The sequence below is a fragment of the Gavialis gangeticus genome, unplaced genomic scaffold (assembly GCF_001723915.1).
Source record: "Gavialis gangeticus isolate Ggan-Ray unplaced genomic scaffold, GavGan_comp1, whole genome shotgun sequence".
In the NCBI taxonomy this organism is placed as follows: domain Eukaryota; kingdom Metazoa; phylum Chordata; order Crocodylia; family Gavialidae; genus Gavialis; species Gavialis gangeticus.
Window position 1 is genome coordinate 33607473 of NW_017728995.1, and position 15157 is coordinate 33622629.

Below are 15157 nucleotides of genomic sequence, written 5' to 3' on the forward strand. Positions count from 1 at the left end.
CCCCCCGGGGGGCCCCCCCCCCCCCCCCCCCCCCCCCCCCGTTAACTTATACCGAGGCTCTGTACAAAAATAGACGGGTTCTCATTAGATCAGCAATATTAAATAAATAGAGAATAGAGTCTCTCAAGCGGGGCTCAGAGCTCGTCCCGCGGGTTGATGTTCAATTCCTCCGTGCCCGGGTGCTCCTGGTCTAACTGTGTTATCACTTCGTCCGCCTGGATCCGCTCCTGCGGAGAAGGGAGAGGCAGCGTCAGTGCCAGCCTGCATCCATTAGCCCTGGAGCCGGTCTGGGATGGTGAAAGATGCTTTAGATACGAGCACAGGGCATGTCTGGAGGGACCTGGAAAGTATCACGATGCCCCTTATAAAGCCACAGTGCATCCACCCTTAAATACAGTGCCCAGCTCCTCAAAAGCGCTGTCTTCCTGTGCGGGTCTATGGGGACACGTCCCTGGATATTACATGCACCAGCCACGGGGCGTCCTCACTCCCCAGCATCCTCCCAGAAGCAAAACCGCTTTGCAGCACCTGCTGCTGCGCCAGTCTTGGCTGGGGGGACCCTCGGGCATGCCCCTCTTATCCCTGCCCTTTAGCATCACGGGCGCTGTGTGTCTGCTGGGTCTAGAGAGCCCACGACGGGTGTGGGGCAGGAGAGACCTTGTGGGGAGCAGGAGGCACCAGAGCAGCCGGGTTCAGGGACCAACCTGGGTCCCAAACGACGTGGGTAGAGGGGTGTTTCCCTGCCAGGGGGCCCAATGCCGAGACTCAGCATCCAGCTCCGACTCTTCCCCACTCACCCGCAGAGCAGCGGTGACGTTGCCAGGTGCTGGCCCATGCTGGCCTCATGCAACCTCCCTGTTTGCATTGCCCTGAAACCAGGCAGCTCCTGAACGATGGAGGAGCTTCTCACCACAGCCCCTGTGCAGGAGCTTGTCCTCCTTTCCCCGGCGGGGGAACAAGGTGCAAACTGGTTAGGGGACTTGCCCATGGCCGCGAAGAGAGTCTGTGGCAAGGATACAACCCAATGCTAGGATGCAAAACAGCTCCTGCATTTGTGGGGTTTCTGCTTGGACTGGGGTTGGTTGGGCATTTCCTTTCATCTCTAACATGACGTCCTGAACTGCTCGGTGGTATATGAGGCAGCTACAGGTGGGTCCCGCCGGCCTAGGGGAACAGCCAGGGGTCTCCCGGGGAGCCCTTCTCCGTACCCATGATGGTGCCAGGAGAGGCAGAAGTGCCTTTTCCCTGCCCTCCCCCATGGGACAGGACTTGCACAAGGCCCCCGTCGCGCTGCATGCACTCACCAGCTCCCGGTACAGAGGGTCCAAGGTGAACCACAGCGCCACGGCGCAGCGCTGCCCTTTGGTGACGGCCCGCACACCGTGCGGGTTCTCCCCGCCGGACGAGAAGCTGATCATGCGCCCGCACCTGGGCTTGATTGAGGCCTGTGGGAAGCAACGGAGAGGTGCACACTCCACAACGCACAGACCCCCTGAGCAGCACGGAGACCAGCACTGCCCCACTGTCCCCAACCCCTTGCAAGCAGGCTCTGGAGGCAGATGGAGCTGCCAGGGCCCGTGCCCTGGGGGGAGACTTGCAGCTCAGGCAGGGACGGGACTCGCACCCTTTGCTGCCCTCCTCCAGCTGGGCCTGGCTGCACTCCAACCCTTCCCACATGAGCCCTGGAGGAGGTGGGTGGGCGAACGTCCCCAGGGCCGTGGAAGTGCCTGGGGGGCTTGACTGGTGGAAGCACAGGTGCCTTCAGGGCTGGGCAGAGGAACAGGCTCGGTGCGATCTTCCTTGCAGGCCAAGAAGCTCTGCTACACAGGCTGAACTCGGCCATGGTGGGGGAAAAGCTGAGGCCCTTTGGAAAACGGGCCCCTCTCTAGACCAGCACTTCTCCACCAGGGACGTGCAGCAAGCCTGGGGTGCCGCGCCATGACAGGGGTGCAAGCCTCTCCATGGGTTTCACAAGAGAAACCCCAAGGTTTCAAACAGGAATCCAGAACATCAAACCCATCCTGCCCTGGCGCGGCCCCGCTGAGCTCTCTGCAACAGAAGAACTGCTCTGGTATTTTTCCATAGTCAAAAATTAAGCTGGCTCTTGCCCCAGGGCGAGGCTGGAGTCTAAGTAACGAGGCTGAGAGCCGTGTATTCGGGTCTTGCCTTGCTCGAAGGCCAGGAGCAGAGCGTCCTGGATATTCAAAAGGACTTGCTGTAAGGTGGCTGGTGAGGGCGGGGGACAATCACAGACAACGAGGGCTGGCAGGGACCTCAAGGAGTCATATCTAGTCTACTCCCCTGCTCCAAGCAGGACCAGCCTCAACTACATCATCCCAGCCAGGGCTTTATCTTTAAAACCTCCAAGGATGGAGACTTCACCACCGGCCTGGGTAACCTGTTCCAGGGCTTCACCAACCCTCCTAGTGAGAGAGTTTTTCCTAACATCCAACCTCAACTTCCCTTGCTGCAGCTTGAGCCCATTGCTCCTTCTGTCATCTGCACCACTGAGACCCGTCCAGCTCCATCCTCTTTGCACCCCCCTGCAGGGAGGTGAAGGCTGCTATTCAATCCCCCTCGGTCTTCCCTTCTGCAGCGAGCCCAGTTCCCTCAGCCTCTCCTCCCAAGTCCCGTGGAGGGGGGAGTGCAGCGGGCCGGACCCCTGCAGCCCCCCCGAGCCCTGCGGCAACGCGTTTCCAGAGGGCATCGCACAGCTCTGCGCAGAGCTGCCGCGCTGCGACTGCACGTCTGGCCACGAGGGGCTGCAAGAGCTCAGCAAACCTCCAGCACGGGAAGCATCGCGACCGGCTCGGGAAGGGGAGATCTTTAACCTGTTGTGCCTCAGACCAACAGAGCCAAGACCAGAGGCTGCTACTGGAAAGCAGACCTGAATCTTGAGGGGATAGAGTCGGAGGAATATAGAAAAGACGGGTCAGCAGGGCCCTGCTCAGGGCAGGATGGTCTTTGACTAACTCATCCCAGCCACGTGTTTGTCCAAGCTGCCCTTAAAAACATCAGGAGCAAGCGGGCCAATAAACCGAGTAGCTCTGCACCGCTTTCGAGCGTAGCGGGGGCGACCGATGGCGATGCCTGCACTGTGCATTACGGATAAGACAGGCTGTGCAGATGGCGATTCCCAGGGGACCGTGGCCCGCCCTAGCCCGACACCAGCATCCTCAGGGAAGGCGCAGGCATTGCACGGAAACAAAACCCAGCCACCAGCTCGCAAACGCTATATCCCAGAAAGCGCTGACTTACAGTAATGGTCTTGGCATCCATCTCGGTGAAGATGAACTCCCCTCCCTCGAAATCCGCATTCATGTAGAGCAGGGCGCTAGGAGGAGACAACGGCACGGTGAGGAGCCGTGACGGTGACGCGGGAAGCACGTCTGGCCACTGGGTTCGACTCAGGCTCGTAATAGTTTAGGGCAGCGATGCTCAACCAGGGGAACCACAGCACCCTGGGGTGCCTTGAGATCCTTTCGAGGGTGCTGCTCAGTGTCAGCACTGTGAGGTGTGCAAACTTAATTCACAAGATTAAACCCAGGGATTTCAAGTATTGGGGTCTTTCTGTGTTTTTTGCAACAGAAAAAAGATGCTCTACTATTTTTTGCAGGCAAAAAAAGAGTGAAAACCAAGAGCATTGTCTGAAATGATTAAGAACGACTGCTTTAGTGCCTCCGTTCTCTCCTGTCCTGCAAGGGTTGAGCGGTCCTTGCAGAGGGGCGATGTGCTGGGACTGGGGGTTGCTGGAGACCTGCTTCTTTTGGGTTGCATCTAAACCCAGAAGGGATGCATTTCCTTCCTCCCAGCGGCCAATATCTTAAGAGAAAGACCAGTCTCGTGACCTAGGCACCATGGTGTGGGGGTTGCGTCGGCTGCCTTAGGATAAGCAGGTTCATCTGGGGATGTCACAAGGATGCTTGAAAGGACTTGCTGGGGTTGTTTGACCCCAGTAATCTTTCCTGCCATGGCGGGGGGTCAGACGCGATGATCTGCTCAGGTCCTTTCCGACCCTAGAAACTATGAAACTATGACTGGGAAGTGTCAGTCTCAGGTGGGTAAGCCTGATTGCAAACACCCTCCATTCAGCGATCTCCTCCATCCAGGCACAACCCCTGGAGTGACTTGGTTTCCACAGTCAAAGGATGTGGAAATTGAATCTGAAGGCACGGGGGAGGAATACGATCTACCTGTGAGCATCCGCATGCTGGGACCGTTCACACAATGTATGCCTGTATTAAGATGTTTGTTTGCAGAACAGCTTTGGGTTTGTGGAGCCCGGCATTGGTCCCGTGTTAGCTAGGCAAAAACCGGGAGGAAAGGCTATCTGTTTTCTAACCAGTGTCTTCACTCACTGGGGAACCTGTGGCAGGAATACCTGGAGAAGTGTCTCTGGAAGTTGCATCAGGTTGAGCAGCTCAGATCAGACAGAAGCAAGATTTGCACTATTAGCAAGATTTAAGCAAAGAGCAGTAAACATTTTCCATGCTTGCAAAGACCACAAGTCTCTGGGAAGCAGTCCCCCAGCTTAGGGCTGTCTTACGGGCGAGGCAGAGAGGTTGGTGCAATTTGGCCAAGCGGACGCTGTGCAAGAAGCCCATCCCTGGGCCCTTCCAGTCGCACGTGGCTAGGATGATGCCTTTTCCCCCGTGCAGCTGTGGATGCACAGGGTCTTGGCCCGGCATGCCTACCTGTAGTCCCTGAAGGTGTAGGCTGGGGGCTCCTTCCAGCACTCGTTGGCCTCGGGGTCCAGCAGGCAGTTGTCAGCGTGGATGGGGTGGCTCAGGTCGTTCCGCTTCTCCTGCTGGCCTAGGCAGGACCATGGGGACAGGAGGGAGGAGAGGAGGATGGGTGGGATGAGATGGGAGTGACATGTTCCCCGAGACCCCTCACCCACTCCCGGCCGTCAGCTGGAACCAAAGGCGATGGGAGAAAAAGGGAACATCTGGGCTGGAGGCTTAAGATGCTCAGTAGAGGATACAGGGATGTATCCTGTTCCTCTAAAGCAGGGGTCTGCAACCTACAGCCTGCGGAGAGATATCACCTGGCTCAGCAAGCACAAGCCTACCCTCAGGGGTCACGTAGACAAGCTGGGCAGGCCGGAGGGGACTGGCACAGCCCACAGCCGAGCTACGAGACCCAGGCAGCCTGCAGCTGGCAAGCAGGGAGCAAGGGGAAAATTGCTCCCCCGTCTCCAGTTCTTCTGCCCACTCCAATCTTGCCATCTAGCCTCCCTCCTTTTGAGATGGGATATGAAGCTGAGGTTTGCCCCTTAGCCATTGCCCCTTCCTCAGGAACTGGAAAGCTGCATGCACCAAAGGTGTTTTAATGGTGAGCAGGTGGGGCTGGGCTGAGGTGCACTAATCTGGCCTGCTCTTCGTGAAAGATGCATTAGAGGTGAGGTGCATGAGTCCAGCCTGCTCTTCGTGAAGGGTTGCTGACCCCTGCTCTGAAGCACCTGCTACTTGCCATGGCCGGAGACATGGTTGCACCAAGGGACCTGTGGGCCCACGCCCACTGAGAAAACCACAAGCCTCCCTTAATTAAGGAGTGCGACAATTAAGGATGGGGGGGACGACAAATGAGGACGAGGGGGAGAAGATGCTCCAGGGCCCTCCCGGGTGCAGACGAGCTGCCATCGCCCCGAGGACGTACCGGGCAGCGCGGTGCGACACACCATGTGGGTGTAGGAGAAGTAGAGCGTGGCGTTGAGCTGGAAGTAGGACTCCACGATGCGGCGCGCCCTCTCGCTGACGTCGTACAGCAGGCGGGCGCTCTGCATGGGCACGCGCCCCTCGAAGCCGTGCTGCGGGGAAACCGAGGCATGCGGTGAGTGAGCCGGTGGGCTGGGAGGGTGAGGGAGGGGGCGGCGCTCACGGCACCTGGCGTGACGCACCTTGAGAGCCTTAAGGACGGTGGCACCTTCGAACTTCTCGCTGGGGGTGTGGGGCGAGGTCTTCCCGCGGTAGCCGTCACCAGCCATCACGATGCCCTGCAGACAAGGGTGAGAGGGATGAAACAGCCCCAACAAGAGCCATCTGCATCATTGCTCTCCCCCTCCTCAAATGCCCCCACATCACGAACGACGCTGATGGAGCCCAATGGGCTCAGCTATCATTGCTGGCGGGCTGCAGCCTCTTTACCTCCTGGCATCTGCTAGCGCTGGGTTAGAGATGCCAAGGGAAACCCCTCTGGCTGCCATGTTTAATAGATATTACTGTGTCTACCACCCAGGGATGTATCTAGCTCTGCTCTGAACCTGGCTCAGCTTTTCCTACCTCCTGCAGCGATGAGTTCCACCAGTTAACATGTTGCAATAAAAAAAATCTCATTTCTCTTGCTAGTTTGAAACCTTCCTGATCTCAGATGCCCTGGGCTGTGGTATCTGAGATTTGGTGGTTCCCTAGTCCCTTTGCTCACACCCTTCGTGATTGTATGGCGCGTGAGCTCCCCCCCACCATCAGCTAACAGAGAAGCCCGCGGCTTTTTACTGGTACGCGCCCCTGAATGCAGCATGGGGCAGCCTGGCTTGGGGGCTAGGTACAGGACTGGGATTTTATTTTTATTCCCTTGGTGCTTCTAGCCCACTCTCTGCTGCGTGGGGCTTTGGGGGTCATCCCTGTTCCCCGTAGTCCCGGCTACTCACGGTGGCCACTCGGTGGAGCTCGCGGCACTCCTCCTCGGACAGGACGCCGTCCAGCAGCACGCGCTGGATGCCGTTGAGCTGCGTGGAGTTGTAGACGAGCTTCACGTGGTCGTAGAGCAGAGGCCCCCCTGCCGGGACAAAAACAGCCCCCCTGAGCACACAGCTGAAGTCACCCTGGCGCGCGTCCACGGCTTTCCCGCCGCGCAAGGCACAGCAGGATCTGGCCGGGGGTCAGCCACGCCGACGGAGGCCGTGGAAACCCAGCAAGGGTCTCCACATTTTCCACTATCTCACGCGGCCCCCTGCAAACACGCGGGCCGTGTTCCCCGGCTCTGTGAACGGCGGCCAACGTAAACCTATTTTATAGCTGGCCCTGAAATGTTCCCCCGCCCGCGTCTGGTGGGAGCCTTCCCGGGCCTGGCTTCCAGCCCCGGGCTCTTGAATTGCCATCGGCATTGTCAGTGCTAATGTGCAGGGCGCTGTGGGGATTCGCCCCATGGGCTCTCGGCGGGGGAAAGGGGTCCTGGGACCCCGACACCGCAGAGCCGGCCCCTTCCCCTGCCCCGGGAGACCCTAAGAGCTGCCATCGGAGCAAGGTCCATCTTCCCCAGTCTCCTGTTACAGAGAGCAAAGGCTGATAGGGAGAGAGCTGGGTTTCCCTCTTCCTCTTCCTCTTGCAGCCTCCAGCAATTAAGGTCTGACTCAGGAGCCGTGCCCCACACACATGGGATCAGCTTTTTTTTGGGGACAATGGCCAGGCTTTCTCTCCTCCTCTGCTCTGCTCTGCCCTGCTGCTGAAGGCTTTTTTTAGGCTCTTTGGGGCTGGAACCAGCTTTTCAAGTCCAGGATACTTTTTTTTGTACAAAACTGTCCGCTCCAGCCCTTCTCCTTTGGTCCCGGTGCTCTAGAGCAGGCCACGGGGAAGAAGTGGGAGAGACAAGGGCATCACCTGGGTTGCTTTTCCCCCAGTTCTGCTGGGACCTAGGCAGAGAGGTGAATTTTTTGCATGCCGAGCCAGGACCTGATGAGCATCCCTGGCTCATGCATGCTCGACGCCCACCCGCTCTCCGGAGAGGGGTGATGCCACACTCATCCCAGCAGCAAAGCAGAGCGCTGAAACCCAGCAGGACACCGCACCAGAAACTCAATCCAGATGTTTGCTCGGGGAGCAAGGTAAAATGCTTTTAAATCCTGGGAAATGTGCCTGTTGTTAGAAAGCTGCAATAAAGAGGAGGAAGCAGCGGCACAGGCTCTCTTTCCATGCGCCACGGCACAGTGTTTCTCTTAAGCCTTTGCGTGCGTGTCAACGGCAGCTCGTTTCCGGCCTTGGAAGCGTCCGCGGCCAGAGGATATAGGATACTGCGCGAGGAGCTCACTGCTCGCCCACGAGATGGTCTGCAAAGGTGATTTAGGCATCTGGAGGGGGGATGACCTCCCTCATGGTGAGTGTCGTTGCTTGGCAATATCCATAATGAATGCAGATGTGTCAGGAAGGCAGCCCACGGTCCAGAGCTCGTGCACCCCAGGCGCTTTCATAATAACATAAGACCTGCCATGGGTCAGACCCATCCTGCCCAGGTCCCCTGTGTCACGCGGAGGCTGGAAGGGGGAGCGAACTGGATATGACCAAGGTCTTTCCCCTGTCACTCTTTCCCTTGCAGCCTCCAGCATTTATGGTCCAGGAAGTTTCAATTCAGTGGCTGTATCCCTCATTTCCATGCTTGGAAACCCGCATCCTCACATTGCACTTTGGGGTGCGCTTGGCCAGGCCCCGATGACAGCTCCAGCACTGGGGAAGCCCCGCTGAAAGGCCTTGCCAGCGCTAATGACACCTTGGCCTCTGCGGCGCGCCGGGGCTCAGGTCGCTCGGGAAGGGAGATGCTCCAAGAACCGAGGCCACGTGTATAGCAGGACAGGCCAGATGGGCCGCAGGGGCACGGGTGTTTGCTTTGGCTAAATCGAGATGCTACCAAGGGCCAGATTCTGACGTGAGGTGGAAATCAGGAGCCACGGCAATTTGGATTGGGCTCAACCAGTGCAAATCATGCCGAGCCAGCCCAAAAGCATCCTCTGGGGGACCTGCAAGACCAACACAAGCCCCCGTTGGCCCCAATTCTGGGGGGCGGACGTGCAATCAGGAACAACGGGAATGTGGATGCAGTTGATTCACACTGGAGGAAAGGGGCTGGGGGGGAGAGAGGGCTGCTAGGAAACCTCAAAGCCTCACCGTTCCCTCTGTCCCTGGCTGGGTGACCCCGGGGAACAGGGAAAGCATTAATCCCATTAGGAGAGGATGGGTGTTGGGACCATGCTCAGGGGATGGAAGGTGCTAGGCAGAGGTAGGGAGGGGGCACGTTGGATCAGATCAACCCCCAAACACATGCTGAATCCTGGCAGAGACAACACAGCCACATAGTAAGCTAACAAGCATGCCTGAAGCTAGGAGCAGGACTCGGCATGCACCTAGCACAGCTCGAGGGTGGACCTATCCATCCCCTCCTGTCTGGCCAGGCCAGGCCAGAGGCAGGGGGCAGTGGGTCGGCTGTGCTTCCTCCTGGGGCGTTTCAGACCTGCCTTGCAGACCGGCGGGGAGCTCTGCAGCTCCCGGACGCAGGCAAACTCACCCTCCCGCAGCTCTCGGTCCATCTTGGGAGCCGGCTTCTTGCCCATCACCAGCCTGGGACCCGCGTCCGGCTCGCTGCTGACGCTGGAGGGGACGCTGCGCGACAAAAGGGACACTGGTGAGTTCCCTGCGGGTCTCAGGCAAGCGTCCTCTGATGGGAAATGTTAGGGAAGCGGCTTGGGGAAGGGGGTCAGGGACTCGCAGATTTGGGCCCCTCCATCTGTGAAATATGAACAATGAGGCATCCCTCCCGGGTGAGGGTGTGCTGATGTTAGCAGGGAGCTCGGGGGTGAATCCTACCCGCACGTAGCGCCTGCAGTGGGGTGGTAGAGGTCAGTGGGGCAGAGGCAACATCTCCCTTCAAAGTGGACAGACCTGGTCGCAGCCCACTGCAGCCCCCGCTGCAGGACACCATCCTCGTGCACCCAAAAGCTCCTAAAACAAGGTGGGGAGGGGTGTGCGGCTCACCTGTGCTCATCCTGCCGGGCCCCATACCGGTTCCAGTAGTTCTGCAATGAGAGGGAGAGGCTGGGGTCTTGGAGGGAAGGAGCAGAGCAGATGGAGGAGCTCGTTTCAGGGGAAGAAATGAAAGGTTTGGGTTTCTCTGGCTCCCGGGAACATATGGGGATGCCTCATCCTAGTGTGCAGGCTGTCCTTTGATTGCAAGGTTAGCTCTCACTTGCACATGCTCATTCGCACACACGCGCACACCTTCCTCCACCCAAGCAGGCTGAAGCAGGGGTCCTGTTGCTTGAGCTTCCACTTTTTGGGGGATGAAACACATTAGGTTCGGGGTCCAGACTCATCTCAGACCATGGGCCAAGGCTGCCTGGCTGGGAACCAGAACAAATCCAGGGTACTCAGAGGTGGGTGCTTCCCCCCAAAAATGCATCCTGATTTCCCACTCTGTCACTTAGCCTCTTCCTGCCTCAGCTGCCATCTCCAGCCTGCAGCAAACAGGGGCTGTGCAGTGAAGACACACTTATCAGCACCTGCCGTGCCCATAAGGACACCTTGATTCAAGCTGGGATCGCTCGTTTAAGACACCCTGCTCCCCCCTGCATTGCCTGGCCTCGCTGATGGGAACAGGAGACCTGAATGACACCACCGATGACAAGCACTCATGGTAGGGGGGTCCCTGCTGTTACCGGCTCCGTGTAGAGGAATCCCAGGCCCGCTGCACCCATCTTTAGCAGGTGAGACTCCAGCCTGTGACATCTCAGAAATGTTGCAGCCTCCTTAAAGGATAAAGAAGGGAAGGCAATCAGAGGTGTAAGAAGGCCCAAGCAATGCACCCTTCCCTCAAAAAAATTCCTTCTCAAACGGGGTTGTGGGTTTTAAGCTGATTTCCATGCTGGGATGGAGGCAGGGGGATGCTATAATAGCTCCCTGGGGCTGGCTCCACGCTGAACATGCAGGAAAAGCCACCCAAGTGAGGATCCTGAGCACTGCAAGACAGCCAGGCTCCCTCCTCCTTGCTCTCTGGCCATGGAGGAACAGCCCCATCCAAACCACCTCAGACAAACCATAATCTAAACTCTACATATCTATACTTTCATCTCAAACTACATGTTTTAGCTAAACTCTACATAATCTAAACTCTACATACAAACTCTAAACCCATGGGTAAGGCAATCATAAAAGATAAAATTATAAAAGATAAATGCTCCTCAACTGCAAAGGGATATAAAATTATACAATCCTAGAAACGAGGGCTGGGAGGGAGCTCAGAGGTCACATCTAGTCCAACCGGCTGCTCCATACAGAGCCAGCCCCAGCTACATCATCCCAGACAAGGCTTTGTCTTAAACACCTCCAAGGATGGAGACTCCACCACCTCTCTGGGGAGCCTGTTGCAGTATTTTACTATCCTCCTAGTGAGAGAGTTTTTCCTAATATCCAACCTCAACTTTCCTTGCTGCAGCTTGAACCCATTGCTCCTTGTCATCTGCCCCCACTGAGACCAGTCCAGCTCCAGTCATCATCACTGATTGCTGTTACTGCTGTTGAAACTACATCTAAACTTGCTCCATTTTAGAACAGAAACTTTTTTCCTGAATCCTGGATTTCCCAAGGAAATGGAGAGCCCAGGCCCGCCCCAGTGCTGCGACAAGGAGTGGGTGCAGCCCCACGAGGACATGATTTCTCATGTCTGCGTGATGGGAAAGGCAGTCCCTGAAGCACAGATAAAAATGACTCAGACCAGGAGGTCCGTTTCCATGCTGATCACACAACAGCTATCGGCTCATCCCAACAGCCAGGGCAAGGCTGTTCCCACCACACGGACTTTGTCCAATCTTGCCCTAAATGACTCAGGAGCAAGGCTGACCTCAGTTGCTTCCCTCAGGGAAATATTTTACAACATTACTCCTACATCTCTCCCCTCCCAAGCAACTTCCTGCAAACCCGCAAGCATATCACATCATTGCTTCTGCCAGGGCTGGTTATATTTTACCCCCATTACACAGACTGAAAAAAAGAGGCCTGTGCTCAGCTTTGCCAGTTAATCTGGATTTACGCTGGTGTGAACACCATGCACCCCTTTGCTCTCTTGCCCTTTCCTCCACACGGATGGCAGCACAAAACCGCTTGGCCGATGCACTAATTAAGCAACTTCCAAATGATGCTCCAGCGAGGCGCTGGGCCACTGGGGATCCTCTCGCTGCATTGATCCTCACCTCCCTGGGGACGATGGTCTCTGGGTCCACCTTGTCTTCCAAGAGGCTCTCATAATAGACTACATTTTCCAAGACGTCCTGGTCGTCCGGGTGGAAGAGCAGGTAGGATTTTGCACACTCGAGGGCTTTGGTGTACTCGCCGACTGCGGAGGAAGACAGCAGGGGGTTAGGGGAGGAAGAAGAGGCTTCATGGCTTTATTGAGCTAAGAGATTTCATTAGTGCTACTGGACTCAAGTGTGAAAGGAGGATGGCAGGAGCTCTTCCCTGTGGTCTTGGTATGGACAGGGCACGGAGGACTGATGCTACCATCGTGCAGCAAGTTAAGGACAGAGTTGGGGAGTGGGGAAGAATATCGGGGGGCATTTAAAAGGGGATCTCCTTGGTGAACACAAGACATGAGCCAGGTCTCAGTGTGATTTATACCTCTCGGACAGGCCTGACAGCTTGGCTTTCCCCCCTTTCCTGGGCTTGTGGGCACAAGCATCTGTAGGACCCTGCAATTCATCTTGTTTTTTCCCTAGCAGAACCTGGTCTTTATCCTACGTGCCGCTTAATTAGAGACACATGACCACACCACTACGCTGACGGTGCTGCCAACTTGGGGATCGTACTGAGAGCCTTGCATTACCCTTCCTATCTCCAGGTCCCAGCTCCTGGACTCACGTAATCACATAAAAAGCCCATCTTTTTAAAAAATATTTGATCATAACTTTAAAACTTCCAATATTTATTTATTTGAATTTACATTCCTTAAACATTTTATATATATATATATATTTAAATGTTTTCTAGCACCTTTGGTTGCTGGAATAATAATAATAAAGTGACCCTCCAAGCCTGAACCTGGAAAAGAATTAAATCCCATGATTCATTAATAAATCTAATGATTTTTAAGCCAGCCCTGTGCATTTTGGAGACCAGGAGGTGGGTTAGAGCTAGTAAGTGCTCTTCTGTAAAGCGGCATCCACGCTGAGATGCAAATCCACTAGGAGAGGAAGGCAACGCAGGGCTCCTTTGCTGTCCATGTCTAGCAACCCCCTTTGCTTTCTGGCCTGCATGTCCCACACCTTCAGCAGGAACATTTCACTTCCCAAATACAAGAGGAAAAGCCCCCACGCCAACCCTGAGAGGTCAGAAAAGGGGACCTGGGTCTTACCCCTGTAATAGGCAAACTGCAGGTAGTCGTAGTGGAGCGGCAGGAAGTTCTCGATGGGCGAGATGCGCCCGGGTCGGGTGGCCAGGTCTCGGACACAGTCCTGCTTGCAAGCCAGGACCTGCAAGTAATGTTCTGCAGGGGGGAAAGGATGAGGGGCTCTGAGATCACAAGGCTGATGGTCAAGCCCTGAAGGAACCAGCCCCCCACCCCTGGCTTCAGGGAGACAATATTCCCCATGATGTGACATGGAAACTCAAAAGAAACAGATGCATGGCCCTATTCTGTGTGGTGCTGAGTGCTCAGCTTCTCTTTGGAGAGGCTCAGCAGCCGAGGGACCCAGGCTTTCAGTGCACAGTGCCAGGTCCCCATCATCCTCCCTTGTAACGACCATAGTCATGGGCTTATTCACCGCCCTGCTTGCATTTGCACGCTTTCCAGGCACCATTTATAGAATCACAGAAAATGAGGCTGGCAGGGACCTCAGGAGGTCACATCTAGTCCACCCCCCTGCTCCAAGCAGGACCAGCCCCAACTCCATCATCCCAGCCAAGGCTTGGTCTACCTGGGTCTTCAAAACCTCCAAGGATGGAGATTGCACCACCTCTCTGGGAGACCTGTCCCAGTGCTTCACCACCCTCCTGAAAAAATTCTTCCTAATATCGAACCTCATCCTCCCTTGCTGCAGCTTGAGCCCATTGCTCCTTCTGTCACCTGCCCTCACTGAGACCAGTCCAGCTCCATCCTCTTTGCAGCCCCCCTGCAGGGAGGTGAAGGCTGCTATTCAATCCCCCTCGGTCGTCTCTTCTCCAGACTAAATAATGCTAATTCTTTCAGCCTTTCTTCATCCATCTTGTCCCCCAGGCTCCTGATTATGAATGCAATACCCCTCCGGAGTGGGAGCTCACTCAGGTTGTTAGATCCCATGAGCCAAAGCAGAGCAAAGGGACACCAGCTCAAATGAATCATGAAAGGCCCTGGACTCATCCAGTCCATCAGAAAAGGGCTAGAGAACAGGCAGCTCTCTACTACATATCATCCCGGGGCCTGTTCAACCCACTCATCATTGCTCCTGCACCACGTCCCTTCGGAGACTAATGTGCTAGCACAGGAAGCATCAGGCAGTTCAGACTCAATTCCAGCCTTTTTTTCTTTGCTCAGCTGCAGCCCATGACATTGATTTGTTCAGAGCCTGCTTTAGCCCTAGGGCTTTCCCTCTTTTTTCCCCCTTAAGAGGGGGAAAATAGAAGATTAAAAAAAAAAAATATCAAGGGGCTTCTTCAGGTTCTTTCCAGCCCTGATTTCCTATGATCCTACGATCCCCTTTGCAGCCATGTAACTCCTAACATTGGTTTCACGCCGTGTCCGTGATGTGTTGGGATTAACAAGGTAGCAAGCCAGGCTGGGAAGTTAAATGCAAGCATTCAAGCCCCTCATTCAGGTATATGCAGCAGTCGTGGAAAGGCTGTGGGCAGAGCACCTATGCTAATTGCTCCTTAATGAGGACAAATCTCTTGGGTGAGTAAAAATGAATGGCAAACATCTGCTTCAACAAGCTTTCTAATGGGTGGGAGTAGACAGTGTGCGCGTTGTGTCAGCTGCGGCGCTCCGAAGCCAAGGCCGACATCTGATTCCAGTTTGGGGCCCTTGCTGCAATGTACTTACAAATCGACTCTGCTCGCTGTATACTGCGAACGTCTTTAAGGAACAAACATGGGCTTGAAACAAAAACATGTGCTCTGCTACCAGAGAGCTTCCCAGAGCTGCCAAGAGCTGGCCCCTGAACTGCACAGGGCAAGCCAGCGGAAACACGGGGCGGTCCCGGCTCCCCTCCGGGGCTTCCCAGAGCTGTTGGAGTGGGCGCCCGGTTCTCCGCACACGCGCGGCATCATGAACGGGAGAGAGAGGCACAAAGCAAGGATGCGGCTCAGTGTCAAACCCGTGCCGGCATCCTGCATCTGAAATGCACCAGCAAAAGCTAACTGTGGATATCCCCGATACCTTATGAGCAGCGATCACTAAAAACATCCGGGAATGTCTCCTTGCCAAAAAG

General features: G+C 55.8%; 1 protein-coding gene across 1 annotated transcript in view; it reads right to left on the reverse strand.

Moving 5' to 3' along the window:
* Positions 1 to 84: 84 nt before the first annotated feature.
* The window catches only part of P3H2 (prolyl 3-hydroxylase 2), a 19312-nt gene continuing 4239 nt past the window's right edge, over positions 85 to 15157 (reverse strand). Inside the window, exons 4-15 of the mRNA XM_019503477.1 lie at positions 13108 to 13239; positions 11951 to 12093; positions 10421 to 10510; positions 9741 to 9781; positions 9274 to 9368; positions 6650 to 6777; positions 5900 to 5995; positions 5659 to 5809; positions 4695 to 4812; positions 3259 to 3334; positions 1305 to 1445; positions 85 to 227 (exon numbers count right to left, since the gene is read on the reverse strand). Coding sequence (XP_019359022.1) covers positions 135 to 227; positions 1305 to 1445; positions 3259 to 3334; positions 4695 to 4812; positions 5659 to 5809; positions 5900 to 5995; positions 6650 to 6777; positions 9274 to 9368; positions 9741 to 9781; positions 10421 to 10510; positions 11951 to 12093; positions 13108 to 13239 — 1304 coding nt within the window. The 3' untranslated portion in view covers positions 85 to 134. The remainder of the gene's footprint in view (positions 228 to 1304; positions 1446 to 3258; positions 3335 to 4694; positions 4813 to 5658; positions 5810 to 5899; positions 5996 to 6649; positions 6778 to 9273; positions 9369 to 9740; positions 9782 to 10420; positions 10511 to 11950; positions 12094 to 13107; positions 13240 to 15157) is intronic.